Source organism: Seriola dumerili, unplaced genomic scaffold (assembly GCF_002260705.1).
Source record: "Seriola dumerili isolate Sdu_G_001 unplaced genomic scaffold, Sdu_1.0 BDQW01000104.1, whole genome shotgun sequence".
NCBI lineage: Eukaryota > Metazoa > Chordata > Actinopteri > Carangiformes > Carangidae > Seriola > Seriola dumerili.
In genome coordinates, this window is record NW_019174359.1 from 947,527 (window position 1) to 971,527 (window position 24,001).

At 40.2% G+C, this 24,001-nt stretch overlaps 1 protein-coding gene across 1 annotated transcript in view; it reads right to left on the reverse strand.

Annotated features, from left to right (window-relative positions):
* Positions 1-4,110: 4,110 nt before the first annotated feature.
* The window catches only part of LOC111222592 (ras/Rap GTPase-activating protein SynGAP-like), a 96,901-nt gene continuing 77,010 nt past the window's right edge, over positions 4,111-24,001 (reverse strand). The window contains exons 15-21 of the mRNA XM_022746385.1: positions 23,578-23,779; positions 22,607-23,140; positions 21,738-22,181; positions 21,150-21,323; positions 20,557-20,768; positions 14,994-15,066; positions 4,111-4,466 (exon numbers count right to left, since the gene is read on the reverse strand). Coding sequence (XP_022602106.1) covers positions 4,122-4,466; positions 14,994-15,066; positions 20,557-20,768; positions 21,150-21,323; positions 21,738-22,181; positions 22,607-23,140; positions 23,578-23,779 — 1,984 coding nt within the window. The 3' untranslated portion in view covers positions 4,111-4,121. The remainder of the gene's footprint in view (positions 4,467-14,993; positions 15,067-20,556; positions 20,769-21,149; positions 21,324-21,737; positions 22,182-22,606; positions 23,141-23,577; positions 23,780-24,001) is intronic.

Here is a 24,001-nt window from a genome sequence, read left to right on the forward strand (position 1 = left end):
CAGTGGAGTCCATCGATAGAAATAAATGGGGAGTTTTACAGCAATTTGACTGCAGAAATGTGGCCACACTGAAACCAAGAGTTCATCCGCTGCTTGCTTTAAACCTCTACAGACAGATAGTCGAAGTGGAGCACAAAATAGCTGTAAGAATGTCCTTATCCAACGGCTTTCGCATCGTCCGTAAAATGGAGAGCTCCATGGCGATTTTTGGGCGGGAAAACATCCGTCCGCTTTTTCTTTCTTTTTTTTTTTTTTGTTTTGTTTTTGTTTTTGAATGATTATAACCAAGAGGAAGGAGGGCACAGGTCACAGCAACGTGCAAACTGTTGTATGGGGAGTAGGTAAAACACAAGTTTGTCCCTTTCGTCACAGTCCTTTAGGGCAACGATTCTCTCCACAAGATTGTCTTAGTAAGAAAACTTGGTTCATATAAAATGGATTATTTATGAACTTCCATTAGATAGAGGCATCTATCTATATCAAGAAATAAATATCTGCTCCGGAAGATTTCTGATGAAGAGTTTTTTCTAACACTATTGTAAGAATAAGCAGTATCATAGAAATATAAATAATAACATTCTGTCCGGTTTTTCAAAGTCTTCATTGAAGCAAGAGTTTTGTTCTGAAGCAGTTTCACTTGTTGTATTAGGCTGTGCATATTTAGTTTCCTTTAAAATCAAAGTCTGAAAGAGATTCAAACGGAAGAGCTAAAACTATGAATCGAGAAACAGATCAAGTGTGTTTTAAAATGGAGTAAGAAGGAAGCGGTTAAATAATGCTTTGAGAATCCTAGATAGACAAAGAGTGAATAGATGAAGAGGAATCAAAGGGTAATTTGAAAAGACTACGAGAGAGAGAAAGAGAGAAAGAGAGAGAGAGAGAGAGCGAAATAAATGCTTTGAAAGTAAATCAGCTTTGACTGAAATTTTAAGAGAAGTCAAGCACCTTTGAAATACATCTTACCCCACAATACATCTCCCCTCTCTCTCATTTTGAGCATCACAGCTTCCTTGGCCTTTGTGTTCCTCTGTTCTGCTGATTGATCAGACTGCATAGCTGTTCTTTGCATGCTTGGCAGGCCACCAAATGCTAATATATGTCCAGCCTACCTTTTTAAAAGTAAAATGTAGATCCAATCACGAGGCGTCAAACACACTTTAAAAAGATCCTTTTATCAAATCAGAGAGAGAGGGCCCAAGTAAAGTAAAAAAAAAAACCAAAAAAAAAAAACCCAGCATTTCCTTACATGGTCCGCTGGGGCTCTGCACCATCCTTTGAGCAAAGAGAATGGGACCAATGCCCCAAGTTCTCCCTTTGTCAGCCAATCGCGTCACGAGAGAGGGCTCTGGACATTTGGCCATGCCACCCTGTGGACTGCCGATGGTGCATCAGCCAATTAGGTTCCACATTGTCCTCCATGAAGCTTTGAGAGTGGCTAGGGGGAGAAAAAAAGGGAAACAGAGAGAGAGAAGAAACGGGGGAGGGTGCTTGATCAGGTGCTATTGAAGCATAGCTATTGACCGAGTATCTGCATGGTGGCAGTCTTTCCAAAGCTGGACTCATCTCTGTTCTATAGTTTTTGTGTTCAGCTCTGAGGCAACTGCTTGTTTACCTGAGTCACTGAGGTATTTTCACAGCAATGTTAATTTCTCAATCACGGATTATCTCACATCTCTGAAAAGACACTGATGTTCAAACCTAGCCCGCCCTGAATCCAACATTCATCACACACAAGTCATTTCACAAGAGAAAAGTAGCCCTACAAGCTGTCTAGATAGAAGACAATCTTTTCCTGCATAAGACTGCTAGCATTATTAACATTTGGTGGTTCAACAGTTAAACATTCACTGTAAATATGAATCTAATCTAAACTAATCTACTAGCACTGGTTTGTGAAAGTACTAGCATTGGCCATTTTGACCTTTGACACTGCAAAATAAGTACTTTAGAGAAAAATGGCTGACACAAAGCTGAAGTGAAACTCTTCAACTCGTCTTGGTTCAACTTTCACGTTTAAACAAGCTGAGTTGTTGCAGAGCGACACCAGTGTGTGAGGCTACAGAGACAAAAACAGATTCACATCCAGACAAACCTTACAACAGACGGTTCATACACAAAATGAAGGATTATGGATACACGTTACAAACATTTCAAAGACTCGTGTTTTCAGTATTTGACACATGAGAAACTGAAGAGGTTTGTTTAATTTAAAAAATACATCAAATCATCATTTTTAAAATTTTACTGTAAATGAAATGGTTTACTCTAAATGTACTGTAAATTTTGGTTTGATGCCTTTTTTTCAAACATTTTCAGAAATAGATGCAACTTCAAATTATGTAAATTACACAAAAAAGTATGAAAGTATTCAAATTGTTTAAGCATCAGGGGTATAATATATCCTCAGTGTCATAAGCAAGGCTTTTAAGGTGCATTTGGTTGATGACTAGCTAGTCTACTGGCCGAAGGATGCTCAATATATTTATCCCAGGCACTTAATGGCAAGCTTAGCGATGACTGACATTTGAGAATTAACAAAATGATCCTGGCAATGTTCACTGTAATAGAATATGGTAAAATGTAGTACATTCCCAAAACTAAAAACATAAGGGGACGATTATTAATATGTGATTAGCATTTGTATTAATAACATTAGTTCTGGTGAAAGTTGTAAGAGAAAATGTTACTGAAAATGAATGAAAAGTACTAATCATGGCACTACTGATCTTCTCTATCTGAACACAATGGGCGGACACTTTTTAAAAGAAGGAAACAAAACTTGAGAACTTGGAATAAACTCCATTCATCCATTGCAGTCAAAGTATTTTCATCCAATCGTAAAATGAATAGTGTTTTCTGAAAATAGCACTTAAGTTCTTGGTCTCCACAAATCTGAAATAACCCGTGTAAAATATGTTAAATTGCTGATCCTTCAATTTTGAGCTGGAGAGCTGCTTTTATTAACTGTAAATAAAACCAGAGATTGGAGGAGGGCGCTTCAAAAACACAGACATGGAAACCCCAACACCCCCATTAGACATAAAAACACGACAGGATGCACAAAGAACAAAGACAGAGACAGATACAAAACATATTGAGGGGGGGGGGTAAAGTCCTGTCAAAGACAAATCGCAGAAGAGAGAGAGAGAGAGAGAGAGAGAGAGAGAGAAAAGACAGTGAGTGAATCATGAAAGAGGCAGTGCTATGGCAGACACAGACATTTGACTTGGAAAATGGCACCATTTGTTTCTGTTTAGCACCAGTTTATCACATATCGGTTCTGAGATTGAGAAGAGAAAAATTGCACGAGCTCAGTCCAAAAACAAGAAGTCCCTTAGATTGAAAAAAAAAAAAAAAAAAAAGTTCCCAAAAACGTCCTCCGTCACTCAGACCTCTACGATGCTTGATCTTGTGTCTTTGAATCTGTTTTCAGCCCACAGATCAGTTCCCTTACTAGCAAAGCTAACATGGACCTCCACCTGTTATCTCTATTGGAAAACCCTGTTGTAAAACACTCAAAGGCACTAAGACAGCCAGACTACATCTCCACATCTCGACCTACCACATTTGCAGCCTGGCGTGTTGGGGATAGGCATATTTAATGCACCTACATCCATGGGAGTCAAGAGTTACTATAAGCTATCTTATAGCACTTCTTTGCTGATGGCTACTATGAAGTCTTTGGGGTGCAAGACATTCTATAGTGCTTGTTCCTCACATGTATTTATTTCTCGTGAAGCCGCAGACAGGCAATGAGTGCACAGAGCAGATGTTCACATATTGGCTTGGTATGTTCGTCAAATGCTTTGTTTGACTGATTCAAACAGTATGTGGTAAGGTATCATTATCTTGTCCTGCAAGACTGATACGAACTGAAGCTCCGTGTGAGCATCAAGAGAACAAGTGTCCATTGAAGAGCCCTTTGTGTTGTGTGTTCATGTGTTATGCACTGTACAGTAGCTGTGTGATTACTACTCGTCTCCTGCACACTTTTCTTCTCTCTCTTGCCCGGGGAATAAGAATATCAATGGTGATGTCTTTTCAAAACATTGTCTTGCTATATAAGAAAAGACGCGGACGGTGTTTTCCTTTCCTTTTGTGTCATCTCTCTCTGATTTGGCTCAGTGTTGTGTTTGACCTACTCCCCCTTCTTCTGCTATGCCTGTAGTTGCTGTTGCCGTGGTTCCAGCCTGTGACGTTGTCATGGGGGAGGATGTTTGGTTGCCACGGAGCTCTCCATTCTGACTAGGATGTTGATGAGGAGTGGGTAGAGAGGGAGGGTCTATGGTTTGAGGGAGGACTCCATTGTGGGGTGAGCTGTCAGAGGAAATGCCTGAGGAAGAGACTCTGAGGCCTTGATCGTTGGTTACTGCTCCTCCTCCTCCTTGTCCTCCTCCTCCACCTCCCCCTCCACCTTCAGTTTTCACACCGGGGTCTGCAGAACCCAGGGAGGAAAGCTGGTCCTCCTAGCGAGATAGAGAGAGAAGGGAGGGGAAAGAGGAGTGGGAGCAGGGAGAGATGGTCGTAGAAGAGAGGCCATTCAATGAACGATGGGAGGGATGTGAGGAGTTGTAAAGGAGATGTCCAATCAAGGCACATAATGTGACATGTAGAGGGGGAAAAAATCACATGTTGAGGAGGTGTAAGAGTGTGACAGGAAGTAAAAACAGTGAGATAAAGATGGACAAGAGAGGACAAGATTTACCAGAAAGGGGTGTGATTGTGTCTCAACATTGAAAAATAGAAAGAACCGGTTGGAATGAGAACATGTAAAGGCAATGGCAGAAGCAAAGTAAGGAGGAATTAGAAAATAAAAGACAAGTGATAAGGGATTGGAAGAACCACACAGGAAGAGAGACAGAGAGAGGAGAGAGAGAGCCAAATGAGTTACGAAGTTGATGCATGACGTACACCGATAAAAATGGCAGTACAGGAAAGGGGACACAGGGAAAGAAGGGATGAAGGAGGAATTAAAATTCTTGAGGTCAAAGGATCCTGATCCTCTTGGGATGAAAAGCAAGGGGTGTTTGTCGGGTGACAGATGTCAGGAAAAGTCAGGAAGTCAAGTGAGTCATTCTTTGCCAATGAGTACAAATTATGTTCAATAACGACTATGTTTCTATGTAAATGTGCGTGCTCGAGGAAATATCTTGGATTAAAGACGAAGAAGAACTCTCCGTTTATGGCTTTAAGAACATCTTAACAGCACGTACTGTAGCATCAGCTTGTGACTAAGAACATGCAAAAAAAAGTCAAGCCACATAGAGCTCAGCGCCAAATTTAAAAAGCAAGATAAAAGTGCATCTTTATTGCCTGGCATGAAATCCAAACCTCTGTCAAATTCACCAACCAAAAAGTCTAACCCAAACCCACTGTAGCAATGAGCTGCTGCATGGGTGTACAGTCCTGGGTTGGAGCTTTTGATGAGTGATTAGGTCAAAGTTTGGTTTTGCCAATCTTTTCTTACCTACATTGGCGCAGAATAACAGCAATGCAAATACTAGTTTCCTTATTAGTATATATCAAGGTCTGTTTGCAAGCCTTCACTCCCAGTCTTGTTCACTGACGTCTGTGTAGGAGCAGTGGGAAGAGAAAACAATTGGGTTATTGTGCCAATAGACAACTATGAGGACTCTATTCATAGTGGTGCTTAATGTATCCAAGAGCTACTGCAAGATGATTAAAATATAGAAGCATTTTGAAAGCTGAATTCACAGTTTTACCATCAGACCTGGGTAGAAACCTCTTGAAATAATTGCACTTGATTTATCTTGCCCGGCACATTTGCTGTGTGGTGTCTAGACATAATTACAGAAACTCTATTTCACGGAAACTGTAAAACGAGTGCAGAAAAAGATCTTGGAAGTATGTGCAGTAATTTAACTCAGGTTTGTTCTTTATCAAACATTGGAAAAATATGTATGCCATCAAATACCACTTTAATGCTTACATATATGAAGTATGAGATACTGTAACATGGATGGAATGAAGAGCTGTAGAGGGGAAAGACAGGAAGGAGGAGAGATAGTTTGGTCTGCATCCAGTAGAGAAAATGAATCAAAATCAAATTATCACTGGATAAGCTGTATCTGATGGGTGTGTCCATTGTGAGTGGAAGATGTTTCCACTTCACTTAAAGAAAAAGTGAAAAGCAGAAAGAAAAAAAAAAAAAAAGTTACCCCAAAATCTGATGTGAATTAGCAGGCCTTTTCTCTTCTCAATCAGAACCAAAATGAATGAAAACATTTTCAGTTGCTAACTGGTGCTATGAACAGCTATCTACTGTGGTACAGACAGTTACAGGATGCCAGTAACATGACTCCACTGACACTTGTTTTATTACTCTCCAACACAACCAACAGTGTCATTTAATATCCATGTGTAGACCATTACACATGTCTATTAAACTCAGAAATCAAGCAGCTGAACAAAGACATGGCAAAAATGTTTACTGACATCCTTTTTTTTTAACTTACCAAACTTGCTTCACTCTCTGTGGACTGTAGTGTTTGATTACTTGATGCATTCAAATTACAGCTGGGTATGAGTGTTTTTTATGCTAATGAAAACTGCGGTACTGGAGACAGGAACACAGAACACTTGGTGGAGTACTGAAATGTTAGGTGTATGTTAGGTAGAGAATTGCACACACAGGTTCTTACCCATCTCCTCCAATCTCCAATCAGTTTTGATATCTAGAGCAAACTGTGAACTCTTCCTCATCTCCACATTTGAAATAAAAACCTGCTGTGTGTGTAAGTTTAAAAAGTATTTACAATTAAAAATGAAAAGGAAACCCCTGGAAGATTTAAGATGACTAGCTTGCCAGGTGAAGAGCTCCTAAGTCTGATGCAAAAACAAAAAGTCAACATAGTACGCATGTCACACATCATCAGACGCACAATAACAACCGACCTCTGCCACCATTCAACCAAATAATGTGCCCAGGTGCCAAACACATACACGAACAGATAAATATCAGAGACACAGACTCACTTAAACACACAGAAAACACACGAAAAAACATGTGCACATTAATCAGTGTTCTTCGGGGAAGGACTGGGTCAGATACGGAGATTTCCCATAATTCCCGTAGTTTATCTGAGGACGTGCTGGGGAGGGATGAAAAACTGAATGGAAATGTGAGTTCAAGTGTGTAGGAAAACACAGCGGTAAAAAGATATGGTGTATTTGAGGCAAAAAAAAAATCTACAATAAAAGAGAATTCACACAATATTCCAATGACTTTGGGACAGATTCATCACCAAGAAGGGTAATGCCTTAAAACTTAAAGGTTTGGGCTCGTGTTCAACTTGGAAACAGGCCAAAAATGTGACATTTAACATCTTATTTCTTGCTCACAAATCCAGGCTGAAGTCTGTGGAACCATAAAACATGTTTGTGTGTATTCTGTTTTAATTAGGATTTTTTTTTTTTTTTGCTAATTTGCTTGGCAGAAAATAACAATTTTGGAATCAAAATTGTCTAAAAGTGATTTCTAGCATCTATTTATGAATCGCATAATTCCTGACTTTACTTGAGTGACTACATTTGCAAATGCCAACATCTGAAAATAGTGAACCTTAACAATCAATGGTATCCACTAATTAATAAGTAATTCTCTGCATTTCAGCGATCTACCCAATGCAAAGAGTTACAGGAAGGTCTCCGTATATGACTTCAAAATCATTTGCAAATAATAACGTTGGCACATATGTCTGTGGTTTGCTGGTTATGACTGCATTGTGTGTATGAATAAGCAATGGTATTTTCATTAGTAGAGGGCTGCAACAGTCACACACAAAGATTTTGAAAAGACATTAGAAAGCTCTAAGCTAGTGTAGTACTTCTGTATATTTCTGCCAAGGCATGTAATGTGCTCATTTGTCAACGTACAGTGAAAAAGCTATCTAATTCATCTCATATAATTCAAATAAACTCCCTACTTGAGGTATGTCATAGAACATTTCCAGAGTTACCAGTGGATACAAGAAGACATGCTTTTGTGTTGTGAGGGTGACAATAAAACCGTAGCAGGTTACCACCTCTGCCTGCCTCAAAAAACAAAGAAAATGTCAGTTTTTTGTGTGGTGATGGAGAAGGAAGCTTACAATGCCAGTCACAGCACTTTGAATAAATTACAAATTTTTGTCATTCGTCAGAGAGGAAGCGACTTTAAAGTGCATCATAAAATAGAAATAAATAAATAAATAAATAATAAATAAAATCTTTTCAGCCTAAATAAGAAAGTGGGGCAGCAACAGAGAAAAAGATCCCATCCATACTTTAGTATAAATAAAAATTAAACACAAATTAAACATGTTTCTCAGATCTCATTCTTTTTTTTAGAGTGGGAATATCATGCAGTATTAGCAGAGGCCAGGCTTTGCTTGCTAACTAGCTGCGAGCATATTTTGCCAGTTGGCTAAGTTAGTTAACACCTCGGGTACAATTGTATTTCTGTCCATATTCACCAATTTTCCTCATGTAATCACAACAAATGTTTAGTCAAAGGCCTGTTGATTGTGAGAAAATGCTAAAAACATAAGAGTTAATGGTTGGAACAGTGTGGACCAGCTACTGTACTGCCGACTAGGAGTCAATTAGGTTAACTAACCTGCAAAGCAACCTGCTAACAAATTCATGGTGGAAGCTGCATTAACTATGAACCCAGTGTTGAAAATTAACAGAGATGTGAAGTAGGAGAAACCTCTGGTTAAGGAATTTTTTTTTGTAGTTGGCCTTCAATGTAATTATAACTACACTAAGAATTTAGCTAACTTAGCTAGCTAGCTAAGAATAACACACTAGCTAGGTCAAGACAGAGAGACAGAGTCTTTATTTACCTTGAATCAATTAAACTCAGCCTCTACTGTTTTTTTAATTTTGCCAAGTGATAAAACCCTCTATTTGAAACGAACGTTCAACCCACAGTTTTATTCAACTACAGGAGATTTTTCTCTTTCTCTAGTACATTAGTCACCTTGGGTGAGAAGTGATGTAAGGTCGGCCTGGTGCTGTGTACAGTTTACTGATAGAGCATTACATGATTTATGGGTACTACAGTTCAGATATATTTCAGATGAACAGTCCTTGCTGCCAAGTTGCTTTGTGCAACTTTAAATTATTGAAATGCTTTGTTGTCACTCTTTCAACACACAGGTATGCCCCTCAGAGCCACGAGCGCCTTCTGTCCAAACATTCTGTGAAAGACCTCTTTTTTTCCTGGAAGATCAATGGAAAAGTAAAGTGGGCCTGTCAGTGTGTTGGCTTGCAGTGAGTTCACAGGGTGCTTCATATGGACAGGGACGCACATAGAGAACAGTAGAAGTGGAAAAGAGGCAGCAGGTTATGGATGGAGAGTGAGAGTTTGCCGGTTTGTTTATTACCTGGATACTCGGGGTGGGACAGGCGCGAGACGGGGCTGCACTAGGATGGACTGACGCCTCCCCTAAGAGAAATCACCGTATCTCATCAACATAGGAGGAGAGGAGAGGAGAGGAGAGGAGAGGAGAGGAGAGGAGGGGAGAGGAGAGGAGGGGAGAGGAGAGGAGGGTTGAAAGGCAGGAGGCAGGAGGAGGAAGCTGACAGCAAAAGAAGGAGGGAAGGCTTGTGTGCAGTGGGCAGGATTCAGAAGGGCGGTGAAGGTTGAGGAAAACAACAGCCACCCAACAGCACATACACAATGCACAACAAAAAGTGAACAGAAAACAGAAAAAAGGACACAAATATACATAAAAATGCTGACTAACACACTTGTACATACGTGTACATAATGGCAACCCTCACCCAACACACACAACATTATCAGACAACCCAACAGCCTGAAAGCATTAAAGCAGCGTGCCATGCTGTGTATCATTAACACAAATCATGCTTATAGGACAAGAAAGAAAAAAGGCGTTAATCGTGCTCTCCAAACGACATCTGCATCTGAAAGCAGCTGATTAATTAATCCAATGCACTTTGGAAAGCTGAATCTTGCATGTTTCCTGCTTCAGAAAGGTAAAAAGACAGCGTCAAGGACATGCTTATACCAAACATGCAATCATCTACTCTATAAAGATAAATATATACACATTTGGAAAACCCAGAATCATATTAACATCAACACACTTTATCCAAAAAGAAGAGAGAAGAGAAACAACAAAGAACAGGATTTTTTCTACTGAAACAAACACTCAACCTCACACACTCAAAAATGACCATCATTCAAGAAGTTGCAACAATGCCTACGGATAAAAGAATGTGTAAATATGAATGAAATATTGATGATCAATGCAACAAAGAGAACTACGTTTCCTCATTAAATACACCTCACTGATAGTTGCAAGTTCACCCGATTCAAATCAAAAACATCTTAAGTAAGGCTCGACAAATGATCTGTTTAACAGTTAAATACTTAAAAACTGATGATAAGCGTTTCACGTTCTACAACTGATAATGTGCAGTAAATGCCAGATACTGTAAAAAGTGAACCAAAATGTCTTTGTAAATAAAAGAAATCAACTGGCTCTGTTTAAAATGGCTCTTCAACATTAATTTATAATGTATCAACTGAGCTTGTTTAATTATTTGTCAAGGTTATTGTGTCAAATAAAATATATTAAAACCCTTTAGAAATACTTATTTTGTCACTGTAATAATTTGATGTAATTTATTTAGTGGATTAACATGTTTTTAACCCTTTTTCCAGGACACTTTTCCTACCAAACTTCAACACAGGCTTTCTGCAGTGACTTAATTCAACTTTTAAAGACCTTAGAAAGGAATTTAATACCCTTTTCACAGTCATAGTCAATGGGACAAAGCAACCTACAATTAATTATTAAGTGCTTGAATTTATTGACATCTATATTACATTTTTTGTCAGTACTTCCCAGGTGCATATAATAATAATAATTTGTGATGTACACACGGGGTTATAATGTGCAGTTATTGGTGAATCTGTTTTAGAGACATGTTTATTTAACTTGTGATTTTGGGGGATGAAGTTAATGGTACAGTGTTTGTTATTTAGCCTACCCTCGTTGATATCAATGGGATGGATACAGTAGATAGCAAATACCACACTACCGCGCCTAGTTTATTTATTTGGCTATTATTAGTATCATCAGTTGCTGAAGTTTATTGGATAATAACACATACAGTACTGAAATCTTAAAATATCTTGTGGGAAGTTAACTACTTTTTGCTGCGTATGTTTATTCGGTAGGTATGAGGTACTGCTGTGGGAAGGATTATGGCACCATCATCCTGCACCTGTGTTATTATGTGAAGCCTAATTAAATGTGGTGGTGTTGTTTTGGAAGTTGGTAGCCTTGGCCCCAGGAAACAATGGCACGACGCCTCTCCTCTCTCACTCCCTGTTAATTTACTTTGCGCTCTCTCAGCTGCTGTTTGTGCACCAGCCTCACCCATTAAAGCTGAGTGTCATCACACTGGACTGAACTGTCTGCTTGTCTTAGGTGCAGTGGTGATGAAACAAGAGCCCGGAGCTCAAACACAAAACTAATCAGTAACTCCTGATGAAAGAGTCCTACATAAATACTCACTCAAAGCACTGGCTAGTTTAGCTTCAAGCACAATGAGCTGCATGTAGATTAAAGCAGCATTTCAACATAATCGTATTTTCCTTATCTCGTTACATACCCAGCAAATACCTCAACAATGATTGGACGGATTGTCTCACACTGGTGACCTCCTGACTTCTAGTATAGCACCACCCGCAGGTAGAAACTGGTAGACCGGTACAACCCTTTAACGCTCTTCTCAACAGCTCCGGCTTCACGGGCTTACAAGCTTGTTAAAGTATTAACTACTCTCTATTTTTTTGGATTCTAAAAACTGAACATTTCTTCTTTTTTTTCATACACATAAATATGAATAAACTTGTCTAGACCTCCAATTAATTATTTTACTTAATACAACCATAGAATCATAGTCACGTCGTCAAGCTGGGCAATATGACATTTAAAATCTATTTCATGATTATTTCAAACTTTTACCTCAATTACAAAGAATGCTTTGGTTTTTTGGTTTACTTTTTTTAAGCCAAGCGCTCTTCACTTTCAGAAATGTGATTGTGTTCCAAAGTGATTAAACAAATTGGAGCCGAAATGTTCCCAAACGACTGCGTTCTGTTTAGGCAGAAGCTGCTCGGGTTGCGGCTCGGTGTTTGCGCTCGTGTCATCTTATCAGTATCGGCAGCTTCGCTTTGAGTGAGCGTGGACTTACGTTAGTTGGACAGGGGTGGGGGGAAAGTTCATGATCGCACCCGTTGGGGAAGGTATTAACCGAATTAACCGACAAGAGCAAGATTAAGTCGGTGAGAGGTTCTTAATGTCGGTTTCGACACCTTTTCGGTTAATTTCCCAGCCCTACATGTAGGTCTATTGAACCTGATGCATCAGTTTAAATCATGACTTACGTACCAGAGGATGGAGCCAAAATACAAAACAGTATTTGACAGCGTTTTATAAATAAATATAAATTATAAATTATAGCACCTGGAGGAAGATAAAATTGAGATTTTATAAAAGACAAATGCGTCTTATGTTTCTTATATGCATGGACTACAGTATGTTTTATTATTAGATGTTGAATTCTAATGACTATGTACCGTAATGTAACGGTATTGCAACGTTGTCCTACAGCGTTATCCCAAATATTATTTTTGTGACACAGAATGAAAACAGAATAATAATATTGAATCTGCCTGAACATGTTCAGCACCGGAAAAAAAAAAGCTGCAACACCATTTTTGCTGAGAGTGATCATGAGTCAACATGATTCACTTGGCGTCTAAAAGTCCTGAATATTTTCTTTTAATGTTTAAAGTTTCTCTGGGTTTTATTTCTTTATTTATTTTTCTAAGCTGCAAACTTAAATTCCACCATGCCCACACTTTTATAACACTTACTTCATCATCCTACGCCGTGAAGTGCAAACTTTATCCACCTGGCATAACAGAAAACACACAGTGGAGCTGTGACGACGTTCTGATTAACTGATTACTTGATTGAGATAAAAAATTAATTGGCAATTATTTTGAAAATCGATTAGTTATCGGGGGCAGTTTTAAAAGAAAAAATGCAAAGTTTAGGATGAATTTTAGGTTACATTATTAGTAAACTGATGACCTTTCAGTTTTGGGCAGTTGGTCACATAAAACTGTTTTAATAGTTTGTAGTGCAAAAATTAATAAAAAAAAATACTGAAAGACATATTGATAATGAAAATAATCAGTTACATTGTTACCCTGAACAGAAGCCTGATACCTTCTGTAATGCTGAGGACTTGTGTTCATATTATTAATATTAAATACAATATATATTTATAGCACAACCTCGTGGAGCTGTCTCCGAATATATCATTGTCACATTAGTTGTAATAATGAGCATCAGTGTGATGCACTCAAGCTTCTGTCAGCTTTTCCCTCTTGGCATGTTTCATTATTTTTTCCCCTCCCCGCTGCTTTTGATGGTTAACTAGAAATCTACCATGAGGCTATTCTTTGATTTTTCAAGCAATTAATTGATGGGAATTCATAAGTATGACCAAATGCAAGAAGGAATATTTGAAGTGGGGCTACTGTATGAGCTCTTTCATAAGGAAATGATCTTTTTGAAGGCTAGGATTAGCATTAACTGTCAAATGAACTCACAGCAACGGATTTATGAGAAAACCTGTATGTTTCATTTAATAATAATAGCAGCTGCACTGTTTGGTTTGGCTCTAATGATGTAGCATTAGCAGCAGTAAACTTCATATAAAAATGAGCAACTAATAAATCCAGAACTTGACTGAGAATCATGATGTTTTTAAGGTTTCTATAGCAACAAAATAATCCATCTTGTCTGTACATCCATGGGTACATCCCAAACAGGAGCAGCTAATTGTTAATTCTGTGTACTTTTCACCAAACGTTTGCCAAAATGTGAGCAAACACATATACTTTCCTTACTATTTACGTCCCTAAAGCACCATGGGAAACTGATTATTGAAAAGGGGCCATAATGAAAAGCGATCTCCACCTTTTACATCAGCATAGAGAGTATTCACATAGATAAATTTATATATTTATAGATGTAATCATAGATGTATCTGATGGATGAAAAACCTGCCCCATTGGGTGGGTTTGAATATCAAAATTAGCCCCACCATCCAATAATGGAGCATATGTCGTCCTCAAATGGGCCATTCTGTATAATGAGTACTTTTACTCTTGGTACTTTAAGTGCTTTTGTAAAAGACGTGAAAACTTTTTCTACCATAGCTGGTGATAATCATCAACAACAGAAAAAAGAGGATTATTTCAGTTTGAATTGAGTGTCATAATAAAAATAAACTAATGTGAGCGGAGTCCCATTACCTCTTTCATTCTTACCATTTTTCCTCAAACACAAATATATATATGTTCACACGCACACATACATTATATTTACAGCATGACTCATGCTTTAAGGTGGGCTAGTTAAATTTGACAGGATAAGAGAGGGGGCAGGTTGTGAGCATGAAATGAAGAGCACTGAGGAAAAGAAGACACAGCACCACCATCACCACCACACAGCATACTGTAAAGTAATATTTGGGGCTCAGCTGTTCAATAAGCTGAGTGCAAGTCTGGTTCTACATCATGTGTGGAAAAGGTTTTAAAGGGATTTTAACCCCGACATGCTCGGCAGAGACAACTACAGAACTGGCAACACCATCACAGCCTCAGATATGCCCACAAACCCAGCTAGAGTCAGACATCTTGATAGCTCGAGCTGAAGAATGCAAAACAACGACACTCTTTGATCTCCAAAGCTCCCAGGTAGGTTGGCAGACAGATGGCAGTCAAACCCAAACACAGGGACAGGTCAGGGACAGGGCAAGACAATTAGAGGGACCACATACACACAGCAGACAAAATCATAACAGTAGCAGGGGGAAAAAAGAGGGGCGGGGGGGGAGGGGGACTCGACGAGAGAAGAAATAGTCTCACAGACCTGATCAGCGAAAATCCTGGTTTTTGGCTCAATCATGGGTCCTCCCCTTAACTCATCCTCCACAGCCATGAGTCTTGGAAGCAGAGAGAGAGAGAGAGAGAGGGAGGGAGGGGGAAGGCGAGGGGGAGGGGAGGGGAGAGTGGGGGGGGGGGTGACAGAAAGAGAGGGAGTATTATGAATTCAAGATGATACATATACAAGAAGTTGAGCAGATGCATCTCCAACATCTGGCTCAACAACTCAGTGACGAGCTGCTGGTTACCTGTATCTTAAATCTGAATCCCAAATCTGACGAGCAGCTCAATCTTTTAAGCCCATGCAAATGTTGAGCAGCAGTAACCAAAGCCATGCTTTATGAGGCACTGCCAATTTTCACTGGTGGAGTCTTTCTTTTTCTTTTTCTTTTTTTCTTCTCGCCGCAATGGGACTCATCAAAGCCCTTTTTTCCCAATTTAAGGTGTTTTCAAAGCGCAATTACGGCCAACTGTGGACAATTACTCCAAGTTATCTGAAGTGAATGGTTCAGTAACAGATCCCGATCATCCCCAGGGAATTGCCCATCTTATGTAACGTGGACTGACCAAGCCACTGGTGGAAAATCCTTTGACTAATCATTTCAAAGACTCCGCTCACAGATATGAGCGAGCTTACTGCTGCAGTTTTCATGAGCCAGCGGACAGTGCAGGTTTCCCAGCTCTCATGATTATCCAAGTGCCAGGGATTTACTCCAGATAGGGTCATTCAAGGATATTTCTCACACAGGGTTATCTTGCAGCTACGCAGCCAACTGGCTAAACTGTGAGTATTATAATGGTGGTGATCAATGCCAAATAGAAGTTAGTGTGAATAAAAAAAAAGACATCTTCTTCACATGAAAGATTTCATTGCATCACTTTCATGACTTTCAATCTGTTTTACAAGGTTTTCACTTGACATTTTACCGCAGCAGAATAAACATCCTTGCAATTTGTTGACATGAAATAAGCTTCCTGGAATATTATCCCTTTATAATAGTGCATGAAGGAGTAACTTTACAACTTTATGTCAATTTGTCTTGGTAAAATGACTGAAAGGCTTGTCACTCACGTGTTCATTAAGCCACTAAGCCAATCAAATAGTTGACAGGAACATTGAATTGCCACCGCGCAGAATAAATATAACACATATCAAGTCATAGTGTGTCACTCAAAGCTATTTTTCAGCACATTCATATCATTTTATTCAGAACACAGAGAGGCACATGTTCGACAATAAAGAACGAAAATCCACAGGTGAAGTTTCAAACATAAGTGTTTGGATGTTTTATTCCATAAATAATGTACAGTGTTGAGAGTTATTTTACAAAAGAAGAGAATAGGAAAAAGAAAAGAATCAATCATAAGCACAGACAGAAATATTAGCACTGTCCCAAAAAACAATGGAATGTAACATGGGCATACAGCATTAAGATTTTGACATGACTTCAAAAGGCAGACAATGATTCATGTGGGTGATATGTTACAAAAAAAACAGAAAAAAAGAAAAAAAAAGTTAAGCTTTTTATATCCAGTTGTACTTCAAGTAGTGTGCTTTTGAGGTCAAGTCGTACATGTAGTCAAAACAATGTGTGTATCTACCAACATGAGGTCACAATGTCTGAATATTTTGCTACAGAGAAAAAAGGCAAGAGACAAAGGTGTCAAATAGGATGTAGAGTTAATGTAAAGTCAACGGAAAGAAACAACAGACCTGGATCAAACAGCAGCTGCAAATACTTTCTTTTCTTTGCCATCACAGCACGTGCGTCTGATTGAGAACTTACCTCTCAGCATCGGATTGGTGTCGATGCAGGCGACCCCCACCCATCTGGTTAAAACAAACTAAGAATTATTTGCAACTATTTGACACAGGTCTGTACAAAGTGAATATAAACCCTTGGCTGTTGCTACAAGCCATGTCAATCACACACACATCAAGCCAAAACTCATCACCACTATGAATTCATTTGCAAGATTTAAACATAAGTTTTGCCGTAGTACAATCTATACAGCCTATCAATATATTCTTGCTACAAAAGAGAGGCAGATATACTGACACCAGAGTATTATCTATATCTCTGGAGAGGGAAAAAAGAAAAATAATAAGATGGTTGCCCTTTTAATGGTAATATTTAAATCATACTGTAACTGCATAAGTTAAATGACAAAACTGTCTAACTTTCTTAAACAACTACTCTGATCACCATGTCACTGGACACCACCAATGACGGACTGCAGGTCAAAGTCATACCAAGCATATACAGCAAAATCATACAGATATAAGATAATCTTTTTCGCTTTAATTAATAAATAATATCCATTGCAGTCTTTCATTTAAAATGCAGATAAATTCACAAACACCGTACAGATAAGCCAAAAACAAGTAGAGAACTTAAGAACACACTTCAGGACATACTGTTGTCAAAGAGTCACGTCATTGTTGTCATGTTGTCTCTGTGGTATTTTGCACTTTACAGTATTCCAGGTCTTTATTTTCTCTGTTTAGATACTGTGGATGGCACCTGGTAAAAGATTTTGGCAGGAAGTTACTGTTTCTTTATGTACACAAAATGCATACAATATACCTCATCAGGATCCTGCATGTGCACTCGCACACGCAGCACATGTAGACATATTGTATCTATTATTGCGCTTCTCCTGCTAAAACGTTAGCTATTGCAAAGTTAAAATAGTTATAATCTCACTCTCAATAGAATTCATATATATTTTATATATTATTGTTGTTATGGCTCTTGCATCACAGACTTTAATATACTATGGATTATAGTTAAAAATAAATTATTACTATGATAGGTACAATTAAGACCATACATTTTTTTCCCCCCTACTGCACAACTCGCTGCATCTCTCAAATGTATATCAGTCCACAGCAAACAGCTTGGGGAAGATAAATAGTTTCATTCATATTTATAATTACCAAAATGCATTAAAATATTTTGACAAAAAAAAAGAAAAGAAAAAGAAAAGGAGAGCCCGTAGCCAACTAATGGGATCATTACCCTAAAGAAAATATAGATAAAAGTGCTACAGGTAAAGTGGACTCAGTGTTTTCAGTGGATTTAACCTAGCATGACTTCAAACTCAATATTTGGCTTTGGTTTAAATTAGATTGTTGAGAACAAAAAGTGTATCTGGTCCAGTGACAGATATTGGATTTGCTCTGAGCTTAAAGTAAAAGTTTATGCACAGAACATTAAGGCTTCTCTGAAAGAAAAATCTCTGAAACTTGAAACACAACGCTAAGTGTTTTTGTTCTGCAGATGAAGAGATTTTTTCAAGCCGACACAGGAGCCGTGAATTCAAGATCGCTCCTTTTTGCAGAACCTGAGCTTGCATTTGCATCCAAATAATGGATCTGAATGTGAAAATTTAACATAAAATTCAATTTAAGATGAAAAAAAACATAAGGCTATGGTTACACTTGCCATTTCACTAAGATTTTTGGAGTCCAATCGATCCAATATGATGGCCTGAGACCACATATCTTGGCATCCACATTCTCTGCACTGCATCGCTCTTATGTGCATTAAAATTCAAACACGTCCAGATGATGCACAGGTCTTGCAATGAATTCGATGACATGGTCTGGCTCAGTAAATTGTGAGTAAAATTGACTCGGAAGCATCCAGATCTGCTACTTAATTCATCCTTGTGTGGTCAAATGATAAAAGTCACACAAGTTACAAGTGTAAGCCTTGGAAATATCAGTTTCCAGCACAAGATGCTTTATGTGTGAAGCAGATTTGCTGTGTTCGCTTTAAGCTCATACTCCAGGGGAGCGGTAATCAATGGTTAAGTGCTCTGATATAGTTTCTCTATTAGGTGGCATATTTCCTCTACGCCTTTATGCTTGAATCTTCATCTTTCACAGACTGATTGAAGCTTTGTCTGTGACTTTCTCCCCTCTTCGTATTACACCATAGCATCGTATGTGTGTAAAAAAAAAGGAGAGGTTTTGGTCCCCATGTTCACTATGTAGAAAGATACATCAGCTGTCCGTCAGTGATCGTGGTTTACCTTGATTTAAAATGGAAGAGCTTATATTAAACCATGGTCTTCCGTAGTCCTGTGCCTGAAGGTCCAAAACAATACTTAGTGTTGCTTTAAAAAGTGCAGACATGTTTCTGAAGTTATCAAATTTTCAATCCTCTTGTGCTTTTACAGTGCAATCTCATGGGAGAGTCAACTGAAAATTAAGCTAAGTGGAATCATCTCAAATGACCCCGAGATCCAGTTAAAAGCCAGAGCTGTGTTCATAAAAATGGCTGATGATTAGTGCAGCAGCACAAGGACACGGGAAGGTGTTTAACGATGGTTTTATATACAAGGTTAGGCGGTTAAAGATGATTTCCCATAAAAGACGAGCAGGACTGTCTCTGTCTTCATTCCATGTCTTCTTTCCTGGAGTGGATTAGAAGTGGCAATATTCTCTGTCACAGATATCCACCCTTCAGTTGCAGACCACAGACTATTATACGATACGTGAACAAGAACATATTGTACTCTTTTCCTGACAGAGTCTTTTAACTGAACTCTTTCCACAATAATAAAAAAAAAATAATAAAAAAATAAAACTACATTTGGGCAGCAAAGCTAATGTGCACTCAAACTTAAAATCCTCCAGAAGTCCTCACAGCATAGCAAACATTTGGTTTTCGTGCCTGAATACAAGTGAGATACAATCAATATTTCACTCTTTTCCCATCAACTACTTAATTATTGTGGTCGATCAATAAAAACTAAAGACTGCACTCAAAAACTGCACCATTACAATTTCACACAAGCACTCGATAAATTAGGACTCAACTGGAGTTCTCCGCAGTCACCCGAATATGATGCTCTTGAATAACGAGTGATCATGTTGTGAGGTTATGATAGCAGATTTACTACAACAAGTGCTCAGAGGACAATCAAAGACTCCTTTGTCCACTTTAACTCAGTTGAAAAGAACCAGCGGTCAAGGGAACATGCCCTGCATGCTTATCAAAGAAGATATAGATCTCCGTCCTCCATATTACAGTCTCTCATTTAATTTGTCACTCATTACATGTCTGCAGCTTTGGCTTTCAATATATAGCTCTCTGCCTTGTTCCCAGGGCTGTAGTACTTAATGAAACTGAAACCAGCCTCCTACACTGCAATATTCTTTGCAAGATAACAACCTCTGGTAAATAGAGTCCTATTCCAATATGCAATATATGTATTTTTGGAAAGAACTGATTCAACCTCATGTTTAAATCTTGTTAAATAGAATCCAATATACTGAAGTTGTACTGTGTCAAGCAAAGACTTCTGCTTCTGCTGACTCCTCAGAAGTATAATACATTTTAATGAATGCTAGCAATCTTAATCTGAGAGAATATGTCACGTTTTCCACATACTTTGGAGGAAAACTCATTTCATCTATTCACCAAAGGCAGCATAATAAACAAAAATAAAGTCAATGTGGCCGCCCATGGCCTCCCTATAAAACACCACGTCTTAGCTGTCTTTTGCCCTCCAGCCCAACAACAGCCTCCATTTACCTGCTAATTATTCCTTTAATTTGGGAGTCTTTCTCCAGTTGCTGTTGCCGTAGCCTCCGCTCACTGTCCTCAAGTCGATTCTGGTACTGTAGGAGGATCTTATTGGTCTGCTGCTCCTGTGTGAGGAGCCTCCGCTCGTACTCCTCCAGCTTTTTATGGGACATCACCAGGCGCTCCTTCAGGGAGTTGATCTCCTCCTCGTACTCCCGTACCTGAGGCAGAGATAGAGAGACAGGTTAGATCTTTACAAGCCTTGATTCCTCAGTGGGATTAGTGGCATTAGTTTATGTAGTTTAGTTTTTATGAATATTCATGCAAACTGTAAAGAAGAAAACAGCATTCAAATGCTCAAAGTTGGGGTGGCTGAGGTACAGTGAATATACCAAACACTGCAAAAAGATTTATGAACATTTGGCTGATGGTTGTTGTTTCCCACACTATTTGAGACCTCTGGACTTCTGTGTTAAGACCAGAGCTGAGCGCCATCTGCTCAGCAATGACAGACATGACTCAATGTTCCTCCATTTTACTAAACATGAATAAAAAGGTTTTTCCTTTAAAGGCCAGCTCTGAAACTTTGAAATGATACCTACCCTGTCCATGCGTGACTCATCCATGCTCTTTGAATACTCCTTCAGTTTAAATTCTTCACGGTCAATCCGCGAACTTTCAATGTCAGCTGACAGATGAGGCATGTTGGAGACCCAGGCCACTGTTCGCTCATTGGCTGGGGTTGGGGGATTGAGGGTGGATGGAGACTGGGACCCCTAGGAAGAAAGGCCAGCACACTGAATATGAGAACATGAGTTCTTCAGTGGATGAAAGTCAGTTTCATAACAAGTGATTTTTGAGTAGGCTTTTATTCAAAGTGCCTCAGAGCTGCATGAGTTCATATATTTTGAGCATGGCTGGTCCCTGGTGGGACTCGAGCCCTTAATCTTGACAGTATAAGAACCACGCTCTACTCAGTGAGGCGCACACACACACACACACACACACACACACACACACACACACACACACACACACACACACACAGTGAAAAGCCATATACAGTAACTGAAATCTTAGTTGAGACGCTGTAGAGAAATATCCATGAGAACAGATGCTGATAGAAAAAAGTAGATCGCCAAAGAGAAGAACAAAGGGAGGAAAATAAATCTAAAGTGTGCAGATGTTACCTGTTTGCTCATGGTGGGTTTGAGAAGATGTTGTTGTTGTTGCTGAGACTGTTGCTGTGGTGACTGCTGAGTGCTCTGACTGGCGGTTCCCTGCGGACTCTGGCTTTCCCTGACAGAGCTCTGCTGGTGGGGCAGGCCCGGGGCAGTGTTGTCTTTGACGGACAGCTGCCGGGGCCCGTGCTGCCTGCCGCCGTAGCCAGACTCTGGTGACTGGAGGAGATTCCCGCTCTGCGGTCGTGTTTTAGACGGAGCAGCGGGAGCAGCAGCTGCACTGACGGACAGCTGATGGGAGGTCTGGGATTTGACGCGCTGGGTGGGAGGCGGGGCAACAGAACTCTGGCGCACAGGTTGGACAGTGGAGGGGGGCGTGGTGGCCAGGGAGGAGTGGGATGTTCCTGTCTGGGAGGTCATGCCCATCATTTGTTGCTGCTGTTGAAGGTTATCCTTACAGAGAAAATAAGGAAATAATACGTTAGTGTTTTCACTTGTCTTTTGGGGCAGATGACGCAGCTTTGAACTCAGTGGTCAAGGGGCTACGGAGGTTGGGCGTGTCGCCTCAGGTACCAGTGAAACAATGAAATATGATCCAGGAAGTCCAGTTTGAGTAATAGACCCATGACAGTGAAGGATTATCAGACGACAAAATCGATCATTCAAAAATAATTCAAAATGAGGAGCTGAAATAATTCATTGATTAGTCCATTGGCATCAATTTTGATCGAATCGATTAATTGTTTGACCCGTTTTTTTTGGGCTCCAGTTTATGAAACTGGTAGATATTTCTGTAAATTAAATATCTTTAGTTTTGCTTATGTCATCAGAATAAAACTCTACATACAGACACCAGAACACAGTGAACATACATTTACCTGCACGTGCATGGACATCTGCCTGCGTCCATAGTCAGCCCTGCTGTAGTCGTCACTGTAGCTGTGTGAGTGGATGATGCTGGGTTGGCCCAGGTGACTGTCCCTGGTCCTGAGGGTGGACAGGTCCTCACTGCGAGAGAACCCCCCGTGGGCGAACTGTGGGATGTAGGTCTGGTGAGAAGGCTCAGGCTCTGGGGCGAGGAGCAGGGGTGCTGGGGGTTGAGCCCGGCTGTGCTGGTGATGGAGCTGTTGCTGTTGAGGCCCATCAGCAGTCGCCAGATGAAAGAGGGGATTCTGGAAGGAAAGCGGGTAGCGCATGGCGGCGGCCTGCTGTTGCTGCTGCTGGGATAGCGAGTCGGTGGTGGTGCCCATCTGGCTCAGCTGGCTCAGCCGAAGGCCGCCGGACATGCTGGAGCCGCCAGAGCCAGCTGACAACCTCCCACCGGCCCGCAGCTGGCTGCTCAGGCCCGACCCCAGGCCGCCACCGCCTCCGCTGCTCAGCCCTCCGAAGCTGCCCATGCCGGCGATGGAGGCCTGGGAGGAGTTGAGCATGTCCACCGACTGCAGGTTAGACACGCTGTTCATTCGGGAATCCTGGAGGTCCATCATAGATACGCTTTTATTGACACTGAGCACCTAGATAATAAGGGATATGAGAGGCTAATGTGCCCCATGTTATTTTGTTATGTTAGGTGGCCACGGATGATATGGGTGAGGGTGGTGCGGGTGTTTTTACCGCGAGGCCTGGATATCGGAATGCCTCAAAGTATTTCCCAGGAAATACCGCTAGGATGAGTTGCGTGGTGAATCAGTGGAAAAAAAGCAGATGTCATGATAAACTACAGCCTCGGTCAAACGATGGCAGATTCTATTAAGTATGACTAACATGCACGCCATACTAACCTCACTTTGATAAAGATAAACCTAGTGGATGGGATGATGATTCCCCAAGTCAGTGTGATAAAACTCACCTTAGGGTCTGGTTCGGTGATGTCCGAGCTGCTCGTGCAGTAGGCGGGGCTGGACCGGGCCAGGGGAGGGCGCGATACATAAAACATGTCTTTGGAGGATGCTCGATGAGGGTGGTCACGGTCCTGAAAACTCATCTGGGTGCGGGATGGCATGACCCCTCCGGTGGAGGTAGGGGAAGGCAAGCGAGTGATATCTATAGAGCTGGAGAACAGCAGTGAGTAAGGCCGATAATAGCTGCAGACTGATACTACGAGGTTACGTGCTCCTACACTATGGCGCCAAAGATTATTCTTCACAAGAACAGGTTAATAATATTTCAAAAGGCAGCGGGTCCAAAACTGCACAAAGCAGTGGTGGAAGACGTCTCCGGATCCTTTACTAAAGTAAAAGTACAAATACTGGAAAAACACAAGTACATGTCCT